At 39.7% G+C, this 22911-nt stretch overlaps 2 protein-coding genes across 3 annotated transcripts; both read right to left on the bottom strand.

The window, feature by feature from the left end:
* Positions 1–4774: 4774 nt before the first annotated feature.
* Positions 4775–10652, bottom strand: dnaaf4 (dynein axonemal assembly factor 4). 2 transcript variants are annotated; one of them, XM_010880153.4, is made up of 9 exons: positions 9237–10651; positions 8953–9097; positions 8658–8791; positions 8325–8541; positions 8090–8235; positions 7796–7905; positions 7547–7700; positions 5395–5500; positions 4775–5004 (listed from the first exon to the last, which is right to left on the bottom strand). In XM_010880153.4, the coding sequence occupies exons 1-9, from the start codon at positions 9357–9359 to the stop codon at positions 4889–4891; spliced, it is 1251 nt and encodes a 416-aa protein (XP_010878455.2). In that variant the 5' UTR covers positions 9360–10651; the 3' UTR covers positions 4775–4888. The 2 variants fall into 2 exon arrangements, with proteins under 2 accessions (XP_010878455.2, XP_019895855.2); XM_020040296.3 differs by lacking the exon at positions 4775–5004 and having other exon boundaries at positions 5408–5500; positions 7684–7700; positions 9237–10652.
* Positions 10653–15232: 4580 nt separating this feature from the next.
* On the bottom strand, positions 15233–20705 carry pygo1 (pygopus family PHD finger 1). The gene is made up of 3 exons (XM_010880166.4): positions 20349–20705; positions 18976–19058; positions 15233–18767 (listed from the first exon to the last, which is right to left on the bottom strand). The coding sequence occupies exons 1-3, from the start codon at positions 20395–20397 to the stop codon at positions 17559–17561; spliced, it is 1341 nt and encodes a 446-aa protein (XP_010878468.2). The 5' UTR covers positions 20398–20705; the 3' UTR covers positions 15233–17558.
* Between the last annotated feature and the right edge of the window lie 2206 nt (positions 20706–22911).

Here is a 22911-nt window from a genome sequence, read left to right as displayed (position 1 = left end):
AAACACTGTCATAGGAATTGCAACGAAACAAAATTTTAACATTCTCATTCTCAAAAATACAACTTTAATAAAAATAGGGGAGAGCGGGGTATGTTGTCACTCTTTTCACATTATGTAACATTTACAGGACACAATACATCACAATGCTATAAATATAATTCCAAATGAAAGAAGGAAGATGAGATGATGAGAAGAAAGTCTTGGGCATATATTTAGTATTCATTACCTCCTCATATCTTATTTCAGTATGGAGTTGTAGACCGTTAAATAGAGAGTGTGCATTTCTGAAAATTTGACAATTTGCACTTCAATGTGCCCCATAAGTTGTCACACTATGTAGGATAAGTTGTCACACTGGATTGTCAACAGATAAGAACACAACTAAATCATTGTGAATATTGATTTCAAATTCAAACCAAATTAAACTTCATTAAAGAACTCAAAATGAAGAAAATCATGCCTAGAGAATCTGGCAAATCATGCCTGTCAATCAAAACAATAATGCTGGCATAGCAACTACAACTTCACCTGCCTCACGACCTTTAACATTGTCAGGTGGTGTCCTGTCATTATCTCTCTTTCTTATCTTCCAATCTTTCTTTCCTTCCCCTTTTTTTCCTTCCTTCCTTCCAAAACACATTTCCTCATTGCAATTGTTTATTCATTACAGGCTTATTATGCCCTCCTTCCTGTCTACTATCATTGTTTCCATAAACTATCCTTGTTTCCATAATGCACTTCATAATACCACACTAAATTAATGACACTGTATGAACTAGTGTATGTGTGGATATACTGTCTCATACAGTAGGCAAGTAGTGTGTCAGTAGACACACACAAACACACAGACACACCAGAGCCTGTCTTGTATAGGCTAGTGCAGAGATATGTCAGCTGCTTTAAACTATACGTATATATAACAATCAATTTACAGTAACATTTAATAATATTATCAGAACTAATTAAAACGTATTACAATGTTTTCGGAACATGTTCTACACTGGGGAGAACAAGTATTTGATACACTGCCGATTTTGCAGGTTTTCCTACTTACAAAGCATGTAGAGGTCTGTAATTTTTATCATAGGTACACTTCAACTGTGAGAGATGGAATCTAAAACAAAAAGCCAGAAAATCACATTGTATGATTTTTAAATAATTAATTCGCATTTTATTGCATGACATAAGTATTTGATCACCTACCAACCAGTAAGAATTCCGGCTTTCACAGACCTGTTAGTTTTTCTTTAAGAAGCCTTCCTGTTCTCCACTCGTTAACTGTATTAACTGCACCTGTTTGAACTTGTTACCTGTATAAAAGACACCTGTCCACACACTCAATCAAACAGACTCCAACCTTTCCACAATGGCCAAGACCAGAGAGCTGTGTAAGGACATCAGGGATAAAATTGTAGACCTGCACAAGGCTGGGATGAGCTACAGGACAATAGGCAAGCAGCTTGGTGAGAAGGCAATAACTGTTGGCGCAATTATTAGAAATTGCGCCAGCCTTAAAACCCAAGGAGCAAACAACTGTAGTGTTGGATTTCAGTGGCTAGGAAAAACTCCCTAGGAAGGCCGAATTTTAGGAAGAAATCTAGAGAGGACCCAGGCTCAGAGGGGTGACCAGTCCTCTTCTGGCTGTGCCGGGTGAGATATTAAGAGTCCAATTGGAATAATAAATACATTTCTCTGGGCTAAATCCAGAGTCTATTTGATTCTAGACTAGGTCAAAAGTATGGCCAGAAGGACAGGGACAGCAACGGGCCCCCCAAACCAGGTACTCCTCAGGTGTGGACCAGGACCTCATCTCCTCCTAAAATGTAAAACTGGAGGAGACTGAGAAAAGTTAGAAAGTGCATTCCTCATATCCCCTAGCACAATAATATAGCAGCGTAACACCTTGGAACTGAGACGGGGGGGTCCGGCGACACTGTGGCCCTACCCGGGGGAGGCCCCGGACAGGGCCCAACAGGCAGGAAATCAATCCACCCACATTGCCAGGCATCAACCAAAGGGACACCCACCAACCGCAACCCCCCTGAATGAGGGCCAAGTATTGCCAGCAGCATACAGCCTAATTGCACAAGTGCGCAACGGAGAGTCAACAACAAGCCAGTGACTCTTCCCCCGAAAGGCATTGGAGGGAGGGCATCCCAGTGGCGACGAGAGCCCACCTGGAAAGACAGCAAGGGTGGACAGTATCAAGCCTACTGGTCACCTTCACGCCCCCAGGCCAGGCTACACCTAATCATAAACAGTGCTGTAGAGATGAGTCTTTAGTAGACACTTGAAAGTTTGCACTGAGTTTGCATTTCTAACCTTAATTGGCAGATCATTCCACAGTAGTGGAGCTCTATGAGAAAAAGCCCTGCCGCCAGCTGTTTGTTTAGAAATTCTAGGTACAATTAAAAGGCCTGCATCTTGCGAACGTAGGTTACGTGTAGGTATGTATGGCTGGATCATTTCAGCAAGGTAAGTAGGAGCAAGTCCATGTATTGATTTATAGGTTAAGAGTAAAACCTTAAAATCAGCCCTAATCCTAACAGGCAGCCAGTGTAAAGAGGCTAGTACAGGAGTAATGTGTTCACATTTTTTGGTTCTAGTTAGGATTCTAGCAGTCATGTGCAGCACTAATTGAAGTTTATTTATTAATTTGTCTGGATAACCAGAGAGAAGAGCATTGCAGTAATCTAATCTAGAAGTAATGAAAGCATGGATTAATTTTTCTGCATTCAGTTTTTGATAGAAAGTTTCAAATTTTTGCAATGTTTCAAAGATGAAAATAAACAACTCTTGAGACATATTTTATATGTTCTTCAAAGGAGAGGTCAGGGTCAAGGGTAACGCCAAGGTTTTTTACAGTTTTTTGGGATACGACCATGCAGCCGTCGAGGTTCACAGTGAGATCTGCTAACAACGCTCTTTGTTTCTTGGGTCCTAAAATGAGCATTTCTGTTTTCCTTGAGTTTAAGAGCAAGAAATTCTCTGTCATCCACTTCCTAATATCTGAAACGCATGCTTCCAAAGTAGCTAATTTAGGGGCTTCTCCATGCTTCATTGAAATATATAACTGTGTGTCATCAGCGTAACAGTGAAAGTTTACATTGTGATTTTGGATTACATCGCCCAGAGGGAGCATATATAGTGAGAACAATGCCCTTTTTACATGCCCTTTTCTGTACCCTATCCACTGCAGCCTGTTGCTTCTTTGAGCAGCTCACATGCTAAATACTAGCATATTTCAGGTAAAGTTGGATTAGAGTGCTGTAGATTTTGAGTAGGTCATCGGTGGTGAGGCCTTTTCAGTGCCTGAGTAATGTGCTGGCCATAACTGAGTTAATTGTCCAGGTTTGAAGCCCAGATATTTGCATCCGTGTCTCAGCCCAGAGGTTGTTTAGGTAGAGCTCCATGCAACTTATCCAAAACACACAGCCTATGTGGTGTTAAACCTTCCCAACCTCAGCCATGTCACAGGTCCAATGCTTTCACCTTTTGATCTGCCATAAGCAAGAAACCAAGACTCAACGGGACATATGGATGTTCAGAAACCAGAGTGAATTGAACATGTTGGCGAGTAGGTGACATTTGTAGCGCTGGTGGTGAATTGTACAGCCTAAACAACAAAGTTCAAATAAGCTGGATATCATAAAAGATTCAGAGTTTTGGGATCTTCAAGTATCTGAATCATTGTAGGGAATTTTGAATAGCTAAACATGTTCCGTCTGTTGAATTGCATTTATAAGGTGTTTTAAGTGTAGCCTAAAGAAGCCTTGATTAGTCTCACACGCCCAGTCAATAGGGGGCGGTGTATGCACGGTGCATTTGGTTGCAATCCACCAACTAATTTCAAAGTAAAAAAAAGTAAACGTTTAAACGCACATGCCACCTCCATCATTACAAATCGACCGATCAGTATATGTATTTGTACTTGTGTAAGTTGGTTTTATTTAAACGCTACATTTATTGTAAGGTAAATACACAACCGTTTGAATAAAAAGCTGCGACGCAAGGAGGATGAACGTTCTAGCAAATGTACTGTCACGCCCAATCCGTTGTCAAGAGAGGTAGCTAGGGTAAACAAAAAACTGAATCCGTCACTGAATCAGTCACTCCCAAACAACCAGCTACTTTCAGGTACGTTTAGTAGTTTAAAAACATTCGAATATTGGACTGTTTGAAATAATGTTTTAAATTATTGTTATAAGATTATTTGTTATCATCTGACCGTAGGGAAACTGTTGCCTGAAATATAATGTCGGATCCTCAACAGCAAGAACAAAGCAGAGCCCTGTGTGTAAACCCTGGAAATCCTGTTTTCTCATGTATGATGGTGGCCCCTGTGGCTAAAGACAATTCTCGTGTGACATGGGTGAAGCCTCAGAGCCTGTTCTACAAGACCACCTCAAGTGACTATGGGGTTCACCCTCCAACATTTGAATCATCACCATGCACCTACCATCCACTATCACAAAGATTCACAGAAGATCTTGGAAACTGTGGAATGTTCCGTGACAATTCCTTCAATACAAGTCTTGATCGAAACAGGGTGTATGACTGCCCTAATTTGCAACACACTTTATGATTTCATGAATGTACTACATTAGAATTGTCTTGTTGATCTGTTGGACGATGAACAATGACTGGTGTCTCAAAACACACAATCAAAATCTGTACATTTAAAGAATATGCTTAGATTGTACATACACACAAAGGAAAATATATTTTCACTTGCATTTGTGTTGTCATTTGTCTTTTTACAGAAACACATAAGTTATATTTGACTCTTCATTTTATTGTATCACAGTAAAATAAACACAAACTGCACTGAACAAAGACAATACAATTTATTAGTGTTCCTTACTGCTAAAATAATATTCATTTTTTATTAATCTGAATGACAGAGTGCACCATTTTGGATTATTTGTCTGATTTTGTGTGTGTCTGCTTGTAGAGTTTTATTTTGAGGATCAATCTTCAAAGCAGCCTGGTAATCTTGAAGACCTACAAACATATTTTCATATGAAAAAGTTTTCTGACTCCACTGGCCATGGTAGAGCACAGTCTAAACCACCAGCTGTTCCTACTACGTAGCCCTGTGATATCAACTGCATGATGTTACGTCAAAACATTCTTCATTTTGTGATGGGCAAACTAAATTTACTTTGTAGGCAACAGGGGTCAGTGCTACACAGGCGAATGCACACAAAAAAGCATTGGGTTGCAATGAATAATCATACTACTAGAGTTCACATAAATGTAACCATTTGTTGGAATTAGTTCACATTTTTTTGTATGTCAATTATCATAGAACGAATGTCAGTGAGATCTTTAATGAAAATAAAAAGGTCAAAAGGAAAGAGGCTTGGAAAATGCTATTGTTTTTGTACAAACCTTCAATATAGAGTTCCAGTTCACAAAAAGCTGTGCCTCGTCTTACATGGGCTCTTGCCCTGGCACCTGCATTGCCAGCCACAGGTGGTGTCAACAGATCAAGTGCCTGAAGAAAAATGAGGAAGAATTGTACAGTCCAATTCAAAAGGTATCTATAAAATTAAACCGTTACACATGCATGGCAGAGTCTAGTGTAGCGGTCGAAGAGCTTGTTTAAATTACAAAAGAATATAATGCTCAATAGACTAATCTTGGTCTTCATAATAATCTCCAGAGCATTTGTATTTACACCCACAGGATCTGTCAATCTTAGGAAAATCGAGCAAAATGTATGCACACTCCACCAAAAGTTGATACAGTCCTGACAGAATTCACACAAGCAAGACTACAACAAGGTTCTATCGAAAATGTGGCGCATGCTAGCTCGGAAAGGTGGGATCTCAAGTTATTGAGATCTGCAAATGTACACAAGAAAATTATCCAGCGCCTCAAGTTTTGTTCAATGTCCCAGAAAATCTAACACAATGAACCTATCCTCTTGGTCTCCATCTACATACAGTGGGGAGAACAAGTATTTGATAACCAGCCGATTTTGCAGGTTTTCCCACTTACAAAGCATGTATAAGTCTGTAATTTTTATCATAGGTACCCTTCAACTGTGAGTGACGGAATAAAAAAAAAAACAATCCAGAAAATTACATTGTATGATTAAGTAATTAATTTGCATTTTATTACATGACATAAGTATTTGATACATCAGAAAAGCAGAACTTAATATTTGGTACAGAAACCTTTGTTTGCAATTACAAATATCATACGTTTCCTGTAGTTCTTGACCGGTTTTGCACACACTGCAGCAGGGATTTTGAACCACTCCTCCATAAAGACCTTCTCCAGTTCCTTCAGGTTTCGGGGCTGTCGCTGAGCAATACAGACTTTCAGCTCCCTCCAAAGATTTTCTATTGGATTCAGGTCTGGAGACTCAAGGACATTGAGATGCTTCTTACGGAGACACTCCTTAGTTGCCCTGGCTGTGTGTTTCGGGTCGTTGTCATGCTGGAAGACCCAGCCAAGACCCATCTTCAATGCTCTTACTGAGGGAATGAGGTTGTTGGCCAAGATCTCGTGATACATGGCCCCATCCATCCTCCCCTCAATACGGTGCAGTCGTCCTGTCCCCTTTGCAGAAAAGCATCCCCAAAGAATGATGTTAACACCTCCATGCTTCACGGTTGGGATGGTGTTCTTGGGGTTGTACTCATCCTTCTTCCTCCAAACACGGCGAGTGGAGTTCAGACCAAAAAGCTCTATTTTTGTCTCATCAGACCACATTACCTTCTCCCATTCCTCCTGTGGATCATCCAGATGGTCTTCAGCCAGCCTAGACATGCGCTGGCTTGAGCAGGGGGACCTTGCGTGCGCTGCAGGATTTTAATTCATGACGGCGTAGTGTGTTACTAATGGTTTTCTTTGAGACTGTTGTCCCAGCTCTCTGCAGGACATTGACCAGGTCCTGCAGTGTAGTTCTGGGCTGATTCCCCACGAGGTGAGATCTTGCATGGAGCCCCAGACCGAGGGAGATTGACCGTCCTCTTGAACTTCTTCCATTTTCTAATAATTGTGCCAACAGTTGTTGCCTTCTCACCAAGCTGCTTGCCTATTGTCCTGTAGCACATCCCAGCCTTGTGCAGGTCTACAATTTAATCCCTGATGTCCTTACACAGCTATCTGGTCTTGGCCATTGTGGAGAGGTTGAAATCTGCTTGATTGAGTGTGTGGACAGGTGTCTTTTATACAGGTAACGAGTTCAAACAGGTGCAAGTTAATGAGTGGAGAACAGGAGGGCTTACTGGTTGGTAGGTGATCAAATACTTATGTCATGCAATAAATTGCACTTTAATTATTTAAAGATCAACAATGTGATTTTCTGGATTTGTGTTTTAGATTCCGTCTCTCACAAGTGTACCTATGATAAAAAATAACAGACCTCTACATGCTTTGTAAGTATGAAAACCTGCAAAATCGGCAATGTATCAAATACTTGTTCTCCCCACTGTACCTGTTTCCCTTGCCCCTACTTCATACTATACTGTCATTAAGACAATAAAATACCCGGCCTCCCAAAACAAAAACAAGGAAGATGAATCTTAACCTGCGATGAATCCTCAATGGCTTTATAAAGATTCCTTAGTTTCAAGTGACAAGCAGCACGGTTTGAATATAAGGCAGGAATCTCTCTGTTAAGCTTGATGGCAAGGTTGTAAGCATTGATCGCAGACAGGTAATTACCGGTGGCAAACAATTTGCTGAAAAACAAAGGGAAGACATTTAACAATAACACTACTCTAATTTACTACTCTAATTTATTGAGCACTGATTTTGACAAGAATAGCCTACTTACTCTCCTTTATCCTTTAACCAGTGAGGGTTCCTCTCTTCTTCTGTGAGGTTCTTCAGCTCTCCCAGGTCTGCATTTAATGCCCTTCTGGCCTTTGCCTGCTTCTGAAGCCACTGCTCCAACAGAAAACATGCACCTTATTAGGTTGGCTTGATTAAATGACAACATGACGCTGACTCAATGGAAATGTAACCGTTACATATCTTGTGATCAAAACAATCAATAATTAACGAAAGATTCACTGATTAAATAATATAGTAATATTTAAAAAGGGGTCAAGAAAATGTAGTGTTATACCTCTTCCTCCTCTGGTACTCTTGACTCTCGTAGAGCGGTGGGAAATATTCGTGGTGTGAACTTGACTTGAATGTTGCCTGTCAATCTTGGAGATGGCAAACAATCTTGTTTTTCCTTACCACTTGACCCACCACAGTTTTTCTGATCTATGTAAGAAACAAGCAGAATATTTACATGTTACAATGCCTCACCAATGACGGCAAAATGTACCATTGACTGAAACCGTTATATTTACCGTGCTCGTCCTTGCATCCATCTGATAATTTGGGTGCATGTGTCTTTTCCAATATTATTTCTTTGTCAGTCACGATTCTCTGACTTTGTATCTTTAGTTGAGTTTTGTTCGCTGCTATTTGCCTCTGCTTCAATTTCCATTCTTCCAACTCTGCTGTTGCTTTCTCACGTTCATCATCTTTCATTTTCTGGATCCTGGCTCTCTCTTCCTCCTCAAGCTGAATATGTTAGAGAACTGAAAATTAGGTATTGTACTAGTATAAAATATATTGTATGTATGCTATATATTCATAGGGCACATTCCACAGAAAATATAAAGGGAAATGAAGCTCACTTTCATCATAATCTCCAGTGCATACTTTCTTTCTTCTTGAGTTTTTGTAGCTTTGGCTTTTGCCTCAGCAGCAAGCTTTTCACAGGCTTTCTCAAGTGCCCTTTCCCTTATCCTTCTGAATGTTTCTTTGTCACCTGAGAGGCATACAAACAAGAATGTAATTATAAGACATTATTTGTGGAATTGCATATATCAGGGTAAAATGTAATAACTAAAAGAGGTTGTAAAAAAACAAAAACAGTTTGACTACTTCACATACTTTGTAACTAATCACTGATGTTAGCTAATGACTTACAATCAATCACAAGGTGCTCCCATAGCCCCTCCTCCTTTTTCTGCAATGTAAAAACTGCAATCCCATTACCAATTTTTGCTGTACTTTTGTCATCATCTATTGGTTCAGAAAGAAAGGCTTCAAATATAAATGGGTGGAAATGGACCTAAATGGAGGAAAACCAAAGCAAACTTAATAATTGCCCATCGACTAAAGTTACAGAGCAACAATATTTAGTAGCTAAAGTTTGCTAGCTAGTTGTAACTACTCATAACCTTAGCTAGAATGTTTAAAAAATAGTTTACCTTCAGATAGTCATCTGTGCAAAAGATGTCTACTTCCCCAGCTTTAACCCCCTTTAACGGTACATGTATGTAAACAATCCATTCTGTCTGTGTCCATGTGTAATCTGTGACCATTAACGGCATTTCAAATAATTTAGCTCGTTATCTCCGCTGTGGGTAAATTGCAGTCACTGCGTCTTGTGATTTTAGCTACTGTAGCTAGCTACCACAGCCTCCTACAACATGAGCGGTTGCTAAGCAAGAACCAAAACAAAATAACAGAGAAGGATAGAGGCATCGATCCTTAAAGAAAACACCACAGAGAAGGATAGCGGACTCGAGCCTTGTCAATGTTATTTTCTTTTGGTCAGAATTTCTACTACCGTAAGTATTGTCAATCAATACCAATCAATAATCAAATAATTGTATTCATTTGCAAAGCATATATGATCAGGTATATATATAAAAAAATTATCTCAATGCAACATTACATATTTTCCCACACTCACATACAATGTAGGCAATATATACCGTTATAAAACTCAGTTCAAGTCACTAAAGAAGTCATGCCTCTAGTCAGTAAATAGCAGCATTGTAAATGTACAATTTGTTCGCAATCTACACATCCCAACAACTCAGCTATTCTTAACAAAAACAAAATGGATGGTGCTAAACATTGCAGTAAATATTAAGTTAAATATTTTAAACATGAGGTAGATGTGGATAATAATTTTATATTTTGCATTTTCTTGAAGACAGCTGCCTGTCAACTTTACAGTCGACTCTTGTGCCAGCTACTACAGTGCACAGCAGAATAAATTGCATTGCAGACATGTTCATCTACACTGATTTAAGAATACAGTCGATCCATATTTCAGCATGTCTAATTATTTTGTTTTATATTTGTAATTAATTTAGAACAGTTTTCTGATTTTATGTTTCACTTTGAAATTATGGTCTTTGTGTTGATCAGTTGCACAATCTCTCGATTAAATCTATTTTGTAACACAAAATGTCCAAAAGGGGGAATAATTTTTGAGAGCCACCGTATGTGAAACAGTTTGTAATTCAGTTACACATTTCTTATTCACATTACAATTTCACTAAAAGCATTGTGAATCTTTTTTTTACTACTGTTCATTATTGTTAGCCTATTAAACCACAGTCTTTGTACTACTGACACTGCATACTTCTGGAGTAAAATTGTAAACATGCTTACTTTTGGTGACTTTAAATGAAGGAAATAAAGACTAGGCATACTATGATTTTTACATAGTTTTACTAACAAATAAACATTGGTCTGTGGTGTAGAAGAAATATATCCAGAGAGTAACAAAAACACTTAAGGTCTAATGGTAGTATGAACATAGTTACCCAACGTTCTCTAGTGGGACCTGTGCTCACAGCCCAGCACCGTGCAGCTCCATTAGCATTTGCCAGTGAACACCAGAATTGGCAGGTCTGCCATTGGCGCCCAGTTCTCTTCACAGATAAGAGCAGATTCATAGTGAACGTTATGCTGCTTGCAACATCATCCAGCATGACCGGTTTGGCGGTGGGTCAGTGATGGTCTGGGGAGGCATATCCTTGGACGGTTGCACAGACCTCAACCAACAGTAAATTGACTGATGTTAGGTACCGGGATGAAATCCTCAGACCCATCATCAGACCCTACACTGGTGCAGTGGACCCTGGGTTCCTCCTGGTGCAGGCCAATGCCCGGCCTCATGTGGCCAGAGTGTGTAGGCAATTCCTGGATGATGAAGGCATTGATGCCATTGACTGGTCCTCACGTTCCCCAGACCTGAATCCAATTGAGAACCTCTGGGACGTTATGTATAGGTGCATCCGACGCCACCAAGTAATGCCACAGACTATCCAGGAGCTCACTGATGCCCTGAACCAGGTCAGGGAGGAGACACCATCTGTTGTCTCATCAGGAGCATGCCCAGACCTTGTCAGGAGTGCATAAAGTTACATGGGGGCCAAGTAGGAACAGCCTGTGATTTCAATTGTTTGCTTTGATTTTCTCGTATGAGTTTGAATTTCTAGGCGCAGCCAGGGGCCGGAGGTTGTCAGGTTTGGGGACCACACAATTTCATCTCTACTCTTTGCAGATGATGTTGTCGTGTTGGCTCCTTCTAACCAGGACCTTCAGCATGCACTGGGACGGTTTGCAGCCGAGTGTGAAGCGGTGGGGATGAAAATCAGCAACTCCAAATCCGAGGCCATGGTCCTCAGTCGGAAAAGGGTGGCTTGCCCACTTCAGGTTGGTGGAGAGTGCCTGCCTCAAGTGGAGGAGTTTAAGTATTTAGGGGTCTTGTTCACGAGTGAGGGAAGGATGGAACGGGAGATTGACAGACGGATCGGTGCAGCTTTTGCAGTAATGCAGTCTATGTATCGGTCTGTCGTGGTGAAGAAAGAGCTGAGCCGCAAGGCGAAGCTCTCGATTTACCAGTCAATCTACGTTCCTACTCTCACCTATGGTCATGAGCTTTGGGTCAGAAGAGCTAGAGGAAGTGTCTGGGGAGAGGGAAGTCTGGGCATCCCTGCTTAGACTGCTGCCCCCGCGACCCGGCCCCGGATAAGCGGAAGATGATGGATGGATGGATGGAGTTTGAATCCAGCCCTCAATCAGTTGGTGATTTTTGTTTCCATTGACCGTTGTAACATAATTTTGTTCTCAACAAATTACACCATGTACAGTGATTATTTTGATCTTTAGTATATTTGTTATTTGAAGAACTGCCTACATGGCCAAAATGAGGCATGCTCTACACTTATCAGAAACATCACACTGCAATGATAACATGGCATTCATGGATTGCACCTCCCTCATTCGATTGGGTTGTTAATATTATTGACATTTAACAGATGCTGCAGCCATTTTGATGGTCAAACACTAAGGCTAAATACTAAGGCTTTTACTGTCTTGTATAGATTACACTATGTGCTTAAAACACAAAGAAATTACTAAAATAAGCATATGTTTAATTGAGGACAAGTTTGCCGTCACCATCATCATCACATGTAACAGGTAGGCTGGTAACCCTCAGAAATATAATGTGGGACAGTTAAAAATATGAGCCCAGATTTATTTTGTTTACTCCTGTCCAAAAAGGAAACTGACTGTACGGGTCACTAAAAACAAATCTTTTGGACCTTGACCAAGGCACAACAAAAAAAGTATGCATTGTCATGCCTTAAACTGCATATTATTACAGAAGCAGACAGCAGAATCATGGACTCCACCAGAAGTTTCCGTTATTTCTCCTTTAGGCAAAATAAATTTCACATACAAAGGCAAAACACTGTAGTAAGACATACATGCTATAAACAAGGGTGGACCAGCAATACTTGGTCATGAGTGGCTGAGGAACATTTATTTGGATTGGCAGACTATTATTATTGAGGACTGGTTTCAAGGACAATTCCTGAAATAAAAAAAAATCAAGCTCAGTGGAAATCTCCAATAATGTAAATTTTTTTGTTCAGGACTAGGCATCTCTGTCTGCAAAACTGGCACTGTATCATCACAAAGCAGCAGCACCATTGCTAAGAAACTACTCACAAGAAAACTTTTTAAAAGGGAATAGGAACACTGAAAGGAATGAAGGCCAGGATTGAGAATACTCCAGAATTCCAAAAGGGCGGTCCTGCGTCATGCACAATCTGTCCTTGGGTGGTGGCAGAGTTGTGGAACCTAGATGATTCAGAGGTCCTGTCTAAGGTAGTGGAATGAGTAGAAAACTGGAAATGTATGCAACTGAGGGTACTTTAAAGTTCCAATCAACCTCATAATCCACACTGTCCAGTATCCACTGCTTCGTATTGAGGATATTAGTATTTGCTTCCCTATCAGGTGAATAATATTTCCCCAAGATAGATCTAGCACAAGCTTACCATTCAAATGGAAATTAAAGAATCAAAGAAGTCTGACAACCAAAACATATAAAGGCTTAAGTCCGCTTTCCCTTTGACTCTTTCCATTAGTGAGAGGATGGCCTGCTCATGGCAATTGGGTATATCCAGGATTTTCAGCCAGAAGGGATGAACTTTCTGTATGTAAATGGACAATGGTACAGTGGGGAGAACAAGTGTTTGATACACTGCCGATTTCGCAGGTTTTCCTACTTTCAAAGCATGTATAGGTCTGTAATTTTTATCATAGGTACACTTCAACTGTGAGAGACGGAATCTAAAATCCAGAAAATCACATTGTATGACTTTTAAATAATTAATTAGCATTTTATTGCATGACATAAGTATTTGATCACCTACCAACCAGTAAGAATTCCGGCTCTCACAGACCTGTTAGTTGTTCTTTAAGAAGCCCTGCTGTTCTCCACTCATTACCTGTATTAACTTGCACCTGTTTGAACTCGTTACCTGTATAAAAGACACCTGTCCACACACTCAATCATCAGACTCTAACCTCTCCACAATGGCCAAGACCAGAGAGCTGTGTAAGGACATCAGGGATACAATTGTAGACCTGCACAAGGCTGGGATGGGCTACAGGACAATAGGCAAGCAGCTTGGTGAGAAGGCCACAACTGTGCAATTATTGGAAAATGGAAGAAGTTCAAGATGACGGTCAATCTCCCTCGGTCTGGGGCTCCATGCAAGATCTCACCTCGTGGGGCATCAATGATCATGAGGAAGGTGAGGGATCAGCCCAGAACTACACAACAGGACCTGGTCAATGACCTGAAGAGAGCTGGGACAAAAGTCTCAAAGAAAACCATTAGTAACACACTACGCCGTCATGGATTAAAATACTGCAGCGCACGCAATGTCCCCCTGCTCAAGCCAGTGCATGTTCAGGCCCGTCTGAAGTTTGCCAATGACCATCTGGATGATCCAGAGGAGGAATGGGAGAAGGTCATGTGGTCTGATGAGACAAAAATAGAGCTTTTTGGTCTAAACTCCACTCGCCGTGTTTGGAGGAAGAAGAAGGATGAGTACAACCCCAAGAACATCATACCAACCGTGAAGCATGGAGGTGCTTTTCTGCAAAGGGGACAGGACGACTGCACCGTATTGAGTGGAGGATGGATGGGGCCATGTATTGCGAGATCTTGGCCAACAACCTCCTTCCCTCAGTAAGAGCATTGAAGATGGGTCGTGGCTGGGTCTTCCAGCATGACAACGACCTGAAACACACAGCCAGGGCAACTAAGGAGTGGCTCCATAAGAAGCATCTCAATGTCCTGGAGTGGCCTAACTATTCTCCAGACCTGAATCCAATAGAAAATCTTTGGAGGGAGTCTGTATTGCCCAGCGACAGCCCGAAACCTGAAGATCTGTACGGAGGAGTGGGCCAAAATCACTGCTGCAGTGTGTGCAAACCTGGTCTTTGTTATCGCAAACAAAGGTTTCTGAACCAAATATTGAATTCTGCTAATTACTTAAAAATCATACAATGTGATTTTCTGGATTTTTGTTTTAGATTCCGTCACTCACAGTTGAAGAGTACCTATGATAAAAATTACAGACTTCTACATGCTTTGTAAGTGGGAAAACCTGCAGAATCGGCAGTGTATCAAATACCTGTTCTCCCCACTGTATATGGTGATGAATGGTTATTCATTCAAAACTATGTTCCAGTGTTAGATGAACTGCAGGAGGGGCACAGTGAAAATGAAAAGCCTAGCAAGTTATTTTTGCGGTGGTCTGGGATAGACAAACAGATTGAAGACCTGACCAAATGAATTTGGTGGACTGCAGATGGACTGCAATCATGTTCTAGAGACATCTGAAGGATATTCAAAAGACATAGGATGCATATGATCTTAATTTGGAGAGTCATGGCAAAGCCTCTGAATCCTTATGTAGATGAGAAATGTCAGTTTTCATTTTAAATTGGCACATATTTCTAAAATCATAATTTGTCATTATGGGGTTTCAGGTGAAGATTGACTGCAAAAAATATATTAATAAAAAATATATTTAGCAATAAAAAATTAAGTCTATAACACAACAAATTGTGGAGTAAATGAAGAGGTCTGAATACATTCCAATACACTGTAGGGTTATATTTTTGTTGCAAAGGATCAAATTTAGAGAACTAATGTGTGTATGTTATCCAAACGACTTATAATAGATGTAGCCCTATCTCAGGATGTGCCTATTATAGTGCGCACATTTAAATGTTGTGTGTTGATGAATCCAAGACTAAAACATGGGCTAGAATAGCTCTATGACATTGACTCTGTCATTTGTTCATGTACTTGTGTTTTTATGTGTGCAAACATGACAAGAGCCAATCAGTGTGTCTTGAATTTAGTCAAAATTGTATTGCCATTTTGAAACAGTAAGGCTATTTTGATAGCCTTTTCAAAGTTTCACAATGCATTTGCTGTGATTGGTGTATTATTAAAAATATCACCTGAATCAAACTGAGCAAGCATTTCACTTGCTGAAGACAAAACTGAAGACAAAAACGGCTAAAAAACAAACAGGAACTGAAGATGCAAAACCACAAAATGTGCCACTGTCCAAATACTTAGACTAGGGTGCACTTTCTGCTGGGTAATATAAAAGGTTGCCTAAAAATATAAATAGATGTGCTAAAAAATGTGCCTCCACATCTGGCTTCTTCACCTGTGGGATCGTCTGAGTTCATGGTTTTGAACTGCCAAAACAATCTGTGTGCTTGTTGTCCGACTTGAATGTAGTTAAGTGTTGTAACCAACTTTGACAGCCACTTTATCTTAAATCCCAGTTTCAATTGCCATCCCAGATAAATCCCAGTTTCAATTGTACCAGGCAGGGTACAACCAGGGTAACTGAGTAGAATCTTTAAAATTGTTGCATGTTGCATTTAAAATATAGTTAAGTAGATTTCTTCTCACAAATATTTTCCATTGTGTAGTGTCACGTGCAAAAGAACATCTTAGTTAGGATATCCTATTCCAGAAGCACATTCAGACCACTTCAGTTATGATCTCCCATTAAGTAGGGTTGACAGATTTATTTGATATTTTAAAAAATTGTTGAATCACAAAACATTGCCAAACAATAACAAAAATCTATATGAGAATACAGACTATTTTGAAACACATTCATTGTACTTAAACATTTAAATTTCACCAGTAGCTAAAATGAGAGCTACACTTTATAATTTTGCAAATAATTGAATTTACGTTTATGCAGCACGCCTTTGCAAATACAAAATAATAAACTTTTAAATTAAGTGCACACATAAAGTTATTTCATACATTTCTTATAATAGTTTTTACTTAATTTTTACTTACATTTGAATAATGTTTGATGAATGTCCTTAAGGCTCAAAATATACTTAATATAAACAGTTTAATAAAACACGTTAACCAACTGTAAAATGTAATATCGGGTGGAAGGCCTTGGAGCCCCATAAAGCGGGGTATCCTACGAAGCGAGCTTGATATTTGCAAGCTTTAAATAGGTAACTGAACCCAAAAAAGGTTTTCCTAAGAACACTCAATGTGGCATCAATGAGTGAGAAACTACAATGTTTAAATAGGTAATCTTTGGTCATAATGTCTGTTTCACACAAAACAGACTTTTTTGAGACTTTGGGTTGAATCTGCACAGATCATGAGATTCCTGCCGAGCAGCTCGGATTTTAGGTAATTTTTTTACTTGAGCAATAATACTACTGTTGAATTTGATACGCTTATCAATGCATATGCATCCCTTTCTCCATCTTGTTCAATAAAACACTTGTATAAAGTAATTGGAATGGGACAGATAGTTACATTTTATGATACTTGAGAGAACGAGGAACTCAGATTTCATTGGTCCCCAATTCCCTGCTCAGCTATTTCTTTCTGGGCAAACACAGTTAGCTTGAAGACACTTTTGTGTGACCGGTTATTCCCAGTAGGACTCAGAATTGATCGAAGTTACCTTGCTAACTCCTCAAACCTGATTTATAGGATACCCTACTCCTGAGACTTGGATAAACTTTTGGTAAAACATTAACATCTGATAATCAGTTAACTTTCAAGAATGCTTAATGTGGTACTGATGTAATAACTTACAGTAAGGATCTTGTAAAGAGAATTACATTTTTGTAGTCAACATGGCTATATTTAAAAGACAAAAGATACCTGAAAAGGGCCCAGAAAAAGGAATATATATATGACATTAGAGAGAACGTAAGTCAGGCTTCTGCATAGGCCTAACCATGGGCTAGGAACTGCTTTTCAAATGTTACTACATGCCAAACACAAAAAACCATGGTATGGTAAAAAATAAGCCTTCTTAAAAGGCAAACATTGCCTACAAATGAAGCACACTAAAAGCAATGACCAGTATAAGACGGAATTTCACAACTGCCCATTTTCATGACTATAATCACTTGCTATTAACTGTAGCTGGCTGCCCTGCTGGCTGCTCTATTAGCTCCTTTGTTCTAAGGAGCTGTGCCCCCTTCTCCTCCATGCAGACATCACACCCCCACACTGCCCACACCTCTGCTGTCAACAGATTGTAAGCTGTCTCAGTCATTCCAGTACAAACCCTGTGGAACCATTTTTGACATGAGGCCTCACACAGGATAGCTTCCTGGTCATCATTCACTTCATTCAGGCATATTCCGCATGGAAACACAGGCTCCGTAGATGAGTGGATATGCTTGCTGGGTTGCACCGAAGTCTTACTGCTGGCCAAACCACCACTTCCACTGCTTCTGTTCAGCTCCTGGGGGGCTGGGTCTACATGCACACCTGATTGTGGGGACTTCTTAAGGGCATCGTTATTGGGGTGGATGATACCATTTAATTTGTCTGTGGTGTTAGGCTGCCTTCTACTCTGACACACTAGGGAGGGTCTATTCTTCGATTTTAGGTCAACAGAGTTCACCTGACATATGATATCCTCTGAGCCATGGCTTTGTTTGCATGGAGATGTGTTCTGAGTACTTTTGTTTGAAACCACCTCACACAAATCCTGTTTAGACATGGGTGTACTGGAGCGAGTAACGTTTTTGTTAAGCTGCTGCTGAGTAGAACCCAGGCTAGTGTCCTTGCTGGGTCGGGCTGGTGGGTTCCCAACTGGGTTGACCTCCGGTCCATAGGTCAGGACCCTATCAGAAGTACTTGGGTTCACATTTGGCAGAGGCCCCTGACTCAAGTTGTCTCCAAGACCTGGTCGAAAACGCTGATTGGGTAGATGTGGCATATTTCTGATACTGTTGACTGGTGGCTGGTTACCATAATTGGGATTTCCATGGTGCTCATAATTAAAGCTGGGAGGTCGATTTAACCCCATGCCGATTTGGTTCTGGGCAAAAGAGTGGAGCTGGTTTCGCATCGGGTAGGGACCCCCGTATGAAGAGTGCCTCCTATTGGACATGAGGGGGGCCATCCTGGGAGGGCCATAGCTATTAAAGCCAGGGAAGTGAGGGCGGATAAAATATGAGTTTCCAGAGGACAGAGGCTTGAAAGATGGTGTGTTGTAGTTGTCATCAAAAGGATTGGCAGCGACTAGGTGGTCAGCACTTGGGTTTGGTGGTGGAGCATACAGAGATAGTGGAGCGAGGGAGGAGGGAGCCTGGGGACACACCTTAAAAGGCAATGATTAAGGTAGTTGGTAGTTGATACAGAAGTATGCAAGCAGCATAATATGCCTTACTATTAACAGCAATTCAGATAACCTCTCAAAGGCCTGATGATTAAGTGGAAAACACATATGTTTTGGCTTCAAATGGTGTTGTTTGACTGAATGTGGTTGGACCACATTAGCAACCACAAGATTTTTGAGGGTATTTTACCTGTGTGTTTGACTTGCGCTTTTTCTTGTCTGGGCTACCCAACAGAACACCTGTGCCTCCTAGACAATCAAGCCCATCTCCACCTGAGAAAGAAAACCACACTTCTTTTTATCAACAAATAAACTTTTCACTGACAGACATTGTATAAAAAACATACTTGGCATGTCAATCTATAAACTGCACAGAAATTGTTAAATGTTCTCATTCTTCTGAAGTACAGGTGCAAGCAGAGTGATGGTAATCTAACTAAGTGTCATTTCTATTTTTGCAGACACTCAGCTAAAGTGTAGCTAAAAAAAAGAGTGCACCGACTGCAGCTCTGATGTCACAAAAACTGAGATTTTATAATTAATCAGTACCAATGGTTAATTCAGTGTTGTTGTTTTTTAATGGATTGTTCATTATCTAACAACTGTTGGTTAATTTTACATAAACCTACATGAGCCCTTACACCACACACTGAATCTGTATTCACACTTTTTCTTAAATGCAACTTTGTTATCCTTTTAAATATATTCCTTGTTATTGTAATCTGTATCATGTGTACATATTCCTTGTGTTTTTATTTTATTTACTTCTGTCTGCATTTTTGGGAAAGGGCACATAAGAATTTCACTATTGGCCTGCACCTGTTGTTATAATGAAGCATATGACAAATATGACTGCTCATTCACTTTTGGAGTGGAGTTTACACGGTAGTATATCGCAACCAGAATCACATTTTACTCACCAGTAGCTTAAACATCTCTGCGAATAATCTGACTTTTTTTACTTGATCAGCGTTATTCTAACCACCCAAATCTTCTCCATTCGTACAATGCTAGGTGTTCCATACTGTGCAACTGAGGATGCATTATAATCTGCTCCACATCATAGTTTGTCTTGTGTAGCCTTTATGAATATGTGGCCGTATGTACTACAGCATACGGTCCCACAGAAAGTAGAATTCCGTTTCAGACAGTCGGTTAACTAAATGTCAGATTTTAACAGCAGCACTGTAAGACGTAACGCAGTTTCTAAAGTAGCCTATCATTCATTGCGATTGCTGAAAACTTCAGCATGGCTACATAGTAAAAGTTCGTCAGTACCAAATTTGAAAGAAAAAAAAAACATTCAGAAAATGAAGTTTTGGTGGAATACGTTTTCCACTTAAGGATAGTACCCTCTATTTTTTGACGATATTTTTAACATGAAAATGCCAGCGCAGTCTATTTATTTTTTAGTTTCATTCAATACTTCAAAGGCCTCGAGGTAGGCCGACAAGTTCCTTTTAACGTCGTAATTATGGTCGAGACTTGAGTACAGCGTATCGTGCCCCCACAGAGAGGAACGTACCATGCGCCAGAAGAGAAAATATCGAAAACGCGCATTACCTCGGTTGCTTTTGAGAGAGAAGGTATCTTTATCCTGTTCTGTTGACATTACAAATCTCCTGACATAACTTAAACGTGCAAAGTAAATTACATTACGTCCATGTAGTCCTGAAAAGGTATTCGACCGCCCTTTCCTCCCAGAAGCAATCACAGCTATCTGTGACGAGGAAAGCTTCAATCGTTTGTAAAGTTTGGGAGGAGCAGATACATTTCGTATTATGACTTCCTATGTCACGAATTGAAATTACTCGATACATTTTATAATTGTAACTTATTTATCCACGTGGCAAATGGCTCACACTTTCGGTTCATGGTTAATATTTTATTTTGACAAACGGAACCTAAATTTGACAGCACAGAAACCCCTCCACACTGGCATGCGAGTGTGTCTACGCTGTTGCTCCGTCATACATGCCGCTGAGCCTGAAACAGTCACTTTGGTGAAGGCTAATGATGCAACTGGACTGAAGCTAATAAATGTTGCCTACATATTTAGGCAGTGTGTCCTGTTTAATGTGTATTTCAGACTTAGGCCTAACCATTCGTATTCGTCTAAAACCTGGATAATTTATTTTCCCTCTTGATCTCTAACAGACAGAATATTAATTTTAAAGTCATAGCGGACTTTTTGTGAGAGCTGTTGAAGATGGATTCAGAATAGATTTGGTTTTCATGGTAATGGCATGCTTGTCTAAATTACAATTGATGAGAATAAAAAGCAGTAGCCACAGAATGTTGAAAATAAAACTTATATCATGCCACCTGAGAGTGTTTGAGACATTCTAAGGTGCTTTTTTTAGGGACAATTTTCACCAATGTTTTTATCATATGCCACTTTCCTTTACTCTCATTACTTTACTCTCATTACTCTGTAGGGAGTCGTGTTTTTTTCATATGCCACTTTCCTTTACTCTCATGTCTGTACGGAGTCATGTTTTTGTCATGTCACTTTCATTTACTCTCATTACTTTAATCTCATTACTCTGTACGGAGTTATTTTTCTCATATGCTACTTTCCTTTACTCTCATTACTCTGTACGGAGTTGTGTTTGGTAAAATGTAGTTAAAGACAGAGCAAACAAAAAAAGAATTTGAAGCAATTTGCAAGACTGATTAGCAAGACAATATTTTATATCCACAGTTCTGGAATACAGACACTTAGAAACTATTTCAAAATATAGGATTGATAGGCTTAATAGCTTCAATACGTCATGTAAATAATTGTTTTTGTTTGTTTTTGGGTAATGTTTTAAGCAATCATTAAAAAAATACAGAAGCACCATTTTCAAATGTGCGCAAATAGTTTCAATAATATTTTCTATCATAAATATCTGTATGTGAATATGTCATTCAGAATCTAGACATAGTCTTTAATTCAGAGCACACTAATAGTATAAGGAGCATATTGAGCATATGTTGTCTTTATCCTGTATGGTTAACACATTATAGGGACTTATGTATGGTTCTGAAAAGGGCCTAAACATTCACTTTATATACATGTGTCATACTATTGTTAAAATCCATACTCACGATAATTTGTTTGTGAGAATTTATAGAAAAGTTTTACATAACACAAAGACAAATGATTGGATTGACTAGAATAATGCTTCATAATTGCATATATTGCCTGCCGCCTGATTCTGCAGTGTGGAAGTGCTTGTTCATTATGGAATTTGTCTTGGAGGTGTGGCTTAATGTAGGTTTCTCCTGGTGTGGCAAGGACACACCCACGTGTCAAAACATTAATTTTGCCTACACACCCCAATCAAAACAAATCATGGATAGTCGTTCTATTAGAGAGGGCAACGAATCAAGCTTTGCTACTCTACTTATACAGTACGTTTAGGTTAGAGACACTCACCTAGTTATATTCAGCCATATATTTTAGCGTTTGGCGGCCAAGGCCCCTTAAAATTAACTTATAGCTACAGATGCCAGTAAAATCCGGGAAGACGAGGGATGTGGAAGAATGGTACTAGTTATAGCTTGCCTGGCTAGCATTACAATTAAACCGTTGTGTAGTATTTTACTCGAGTACTACTTACCACCGCTGGTCGCAAGTTGTACAACAGCCAGGAAGAGTGGTAATGTTCGACGTCATCATGGAAGAGAATGCATTCGCAATTAGCCTGAACATTGTCTGGTCGCCTATCTCAGCATGGTAGAAGTTCAAAGAAACATTCCCGAGCAAAGTGTGCATACTAGTCCAAACTGGGAACTATGGAACTAAGCACCTGTTAAGCTCTGAGAAATGTTAACAGCTAACTTTAATAATTATTTAACCCAAATCGATTAGACCATATGTAGCAAAAAACACAACAAAACGCATATAAATAGGAAATCTGTATAGGGCTTTTTGTTCAGTCACAACAGTGAGAAAGGCAGCCACAATAAGGATTACCCACAATAGTGGAATTTGCATTGTACCTTCAAATTAAAGGTCATCGGAAGACGCGCAAACGAACATGAAGTGTAATCATACCACACTAACACGTTGAGTAAAATAGTAGCTGTTGTATTAAATCATGCATTTTTAGACAATGTCCTAAACCAGTTAAGCATT

This window comes from Esox lucius, chromosome 2 (genome assembly GCF_011004845.1).
Source record: "Esox lucius isolate fEsoLuc1 chromosome 2, fEsoLuc1.pri, whole genome shotgun sequence".
In the NCBI taxonomy this organism is placed as follows: Eukaryota; Metazoa; Chordata; class Actinopteri; order Esociformes; family Esocidae; genus Esox; species Esox lucius.
The sequence above is the reverse complement of the archived record's forward strand: the minus strand, read 5'-3'. Positions and strand labels throughout refer to the sequence as shown.

Coding starts and splice junctions, on each gene's coding strand:
- dnaaf4 (XM_010880153.4), bottom strand. CDS start 9,359: ATGCCGTTAATGGTCACAGATTACACATGGACACAGACAGAATGGATT. Junction 8,542..8,657: donor CACTGGAGATTATGATGAAA/GTGAGCTTCATT, acceptor TAACATATTCAG/CTTGAGGAGGAAGAGAGAGC. Junction 7,701..7,795: donor TGGTTAAAGGATAAAGGAGA/GTAAGTAGGCTA, acceptor TTTGTTTTTCAG/CAAATTGTTTGCCACCGGTA.
- pygo1 (XM_010880166.4), bottom strand. CDS start 20,397: ATGTCAACAGAACAGGATAAAGATACCTTCTCTCTCAAAAGCAACCGA. Junction 19,059..20,348: donor CTCTCTCAAAAGCAACCGAG/GTAATGCGCGTT, acceptor TTTCTTTCTCAG/GTGGAGATGGGCTTGATTGT. Junction 18,768..18,975: donor AGCGCAAGTCAAACACACAG/GTAAAATACCCT, acceptor TTGCCTTTTAAG/GTGTGTCCCCAGGCTCCCTC.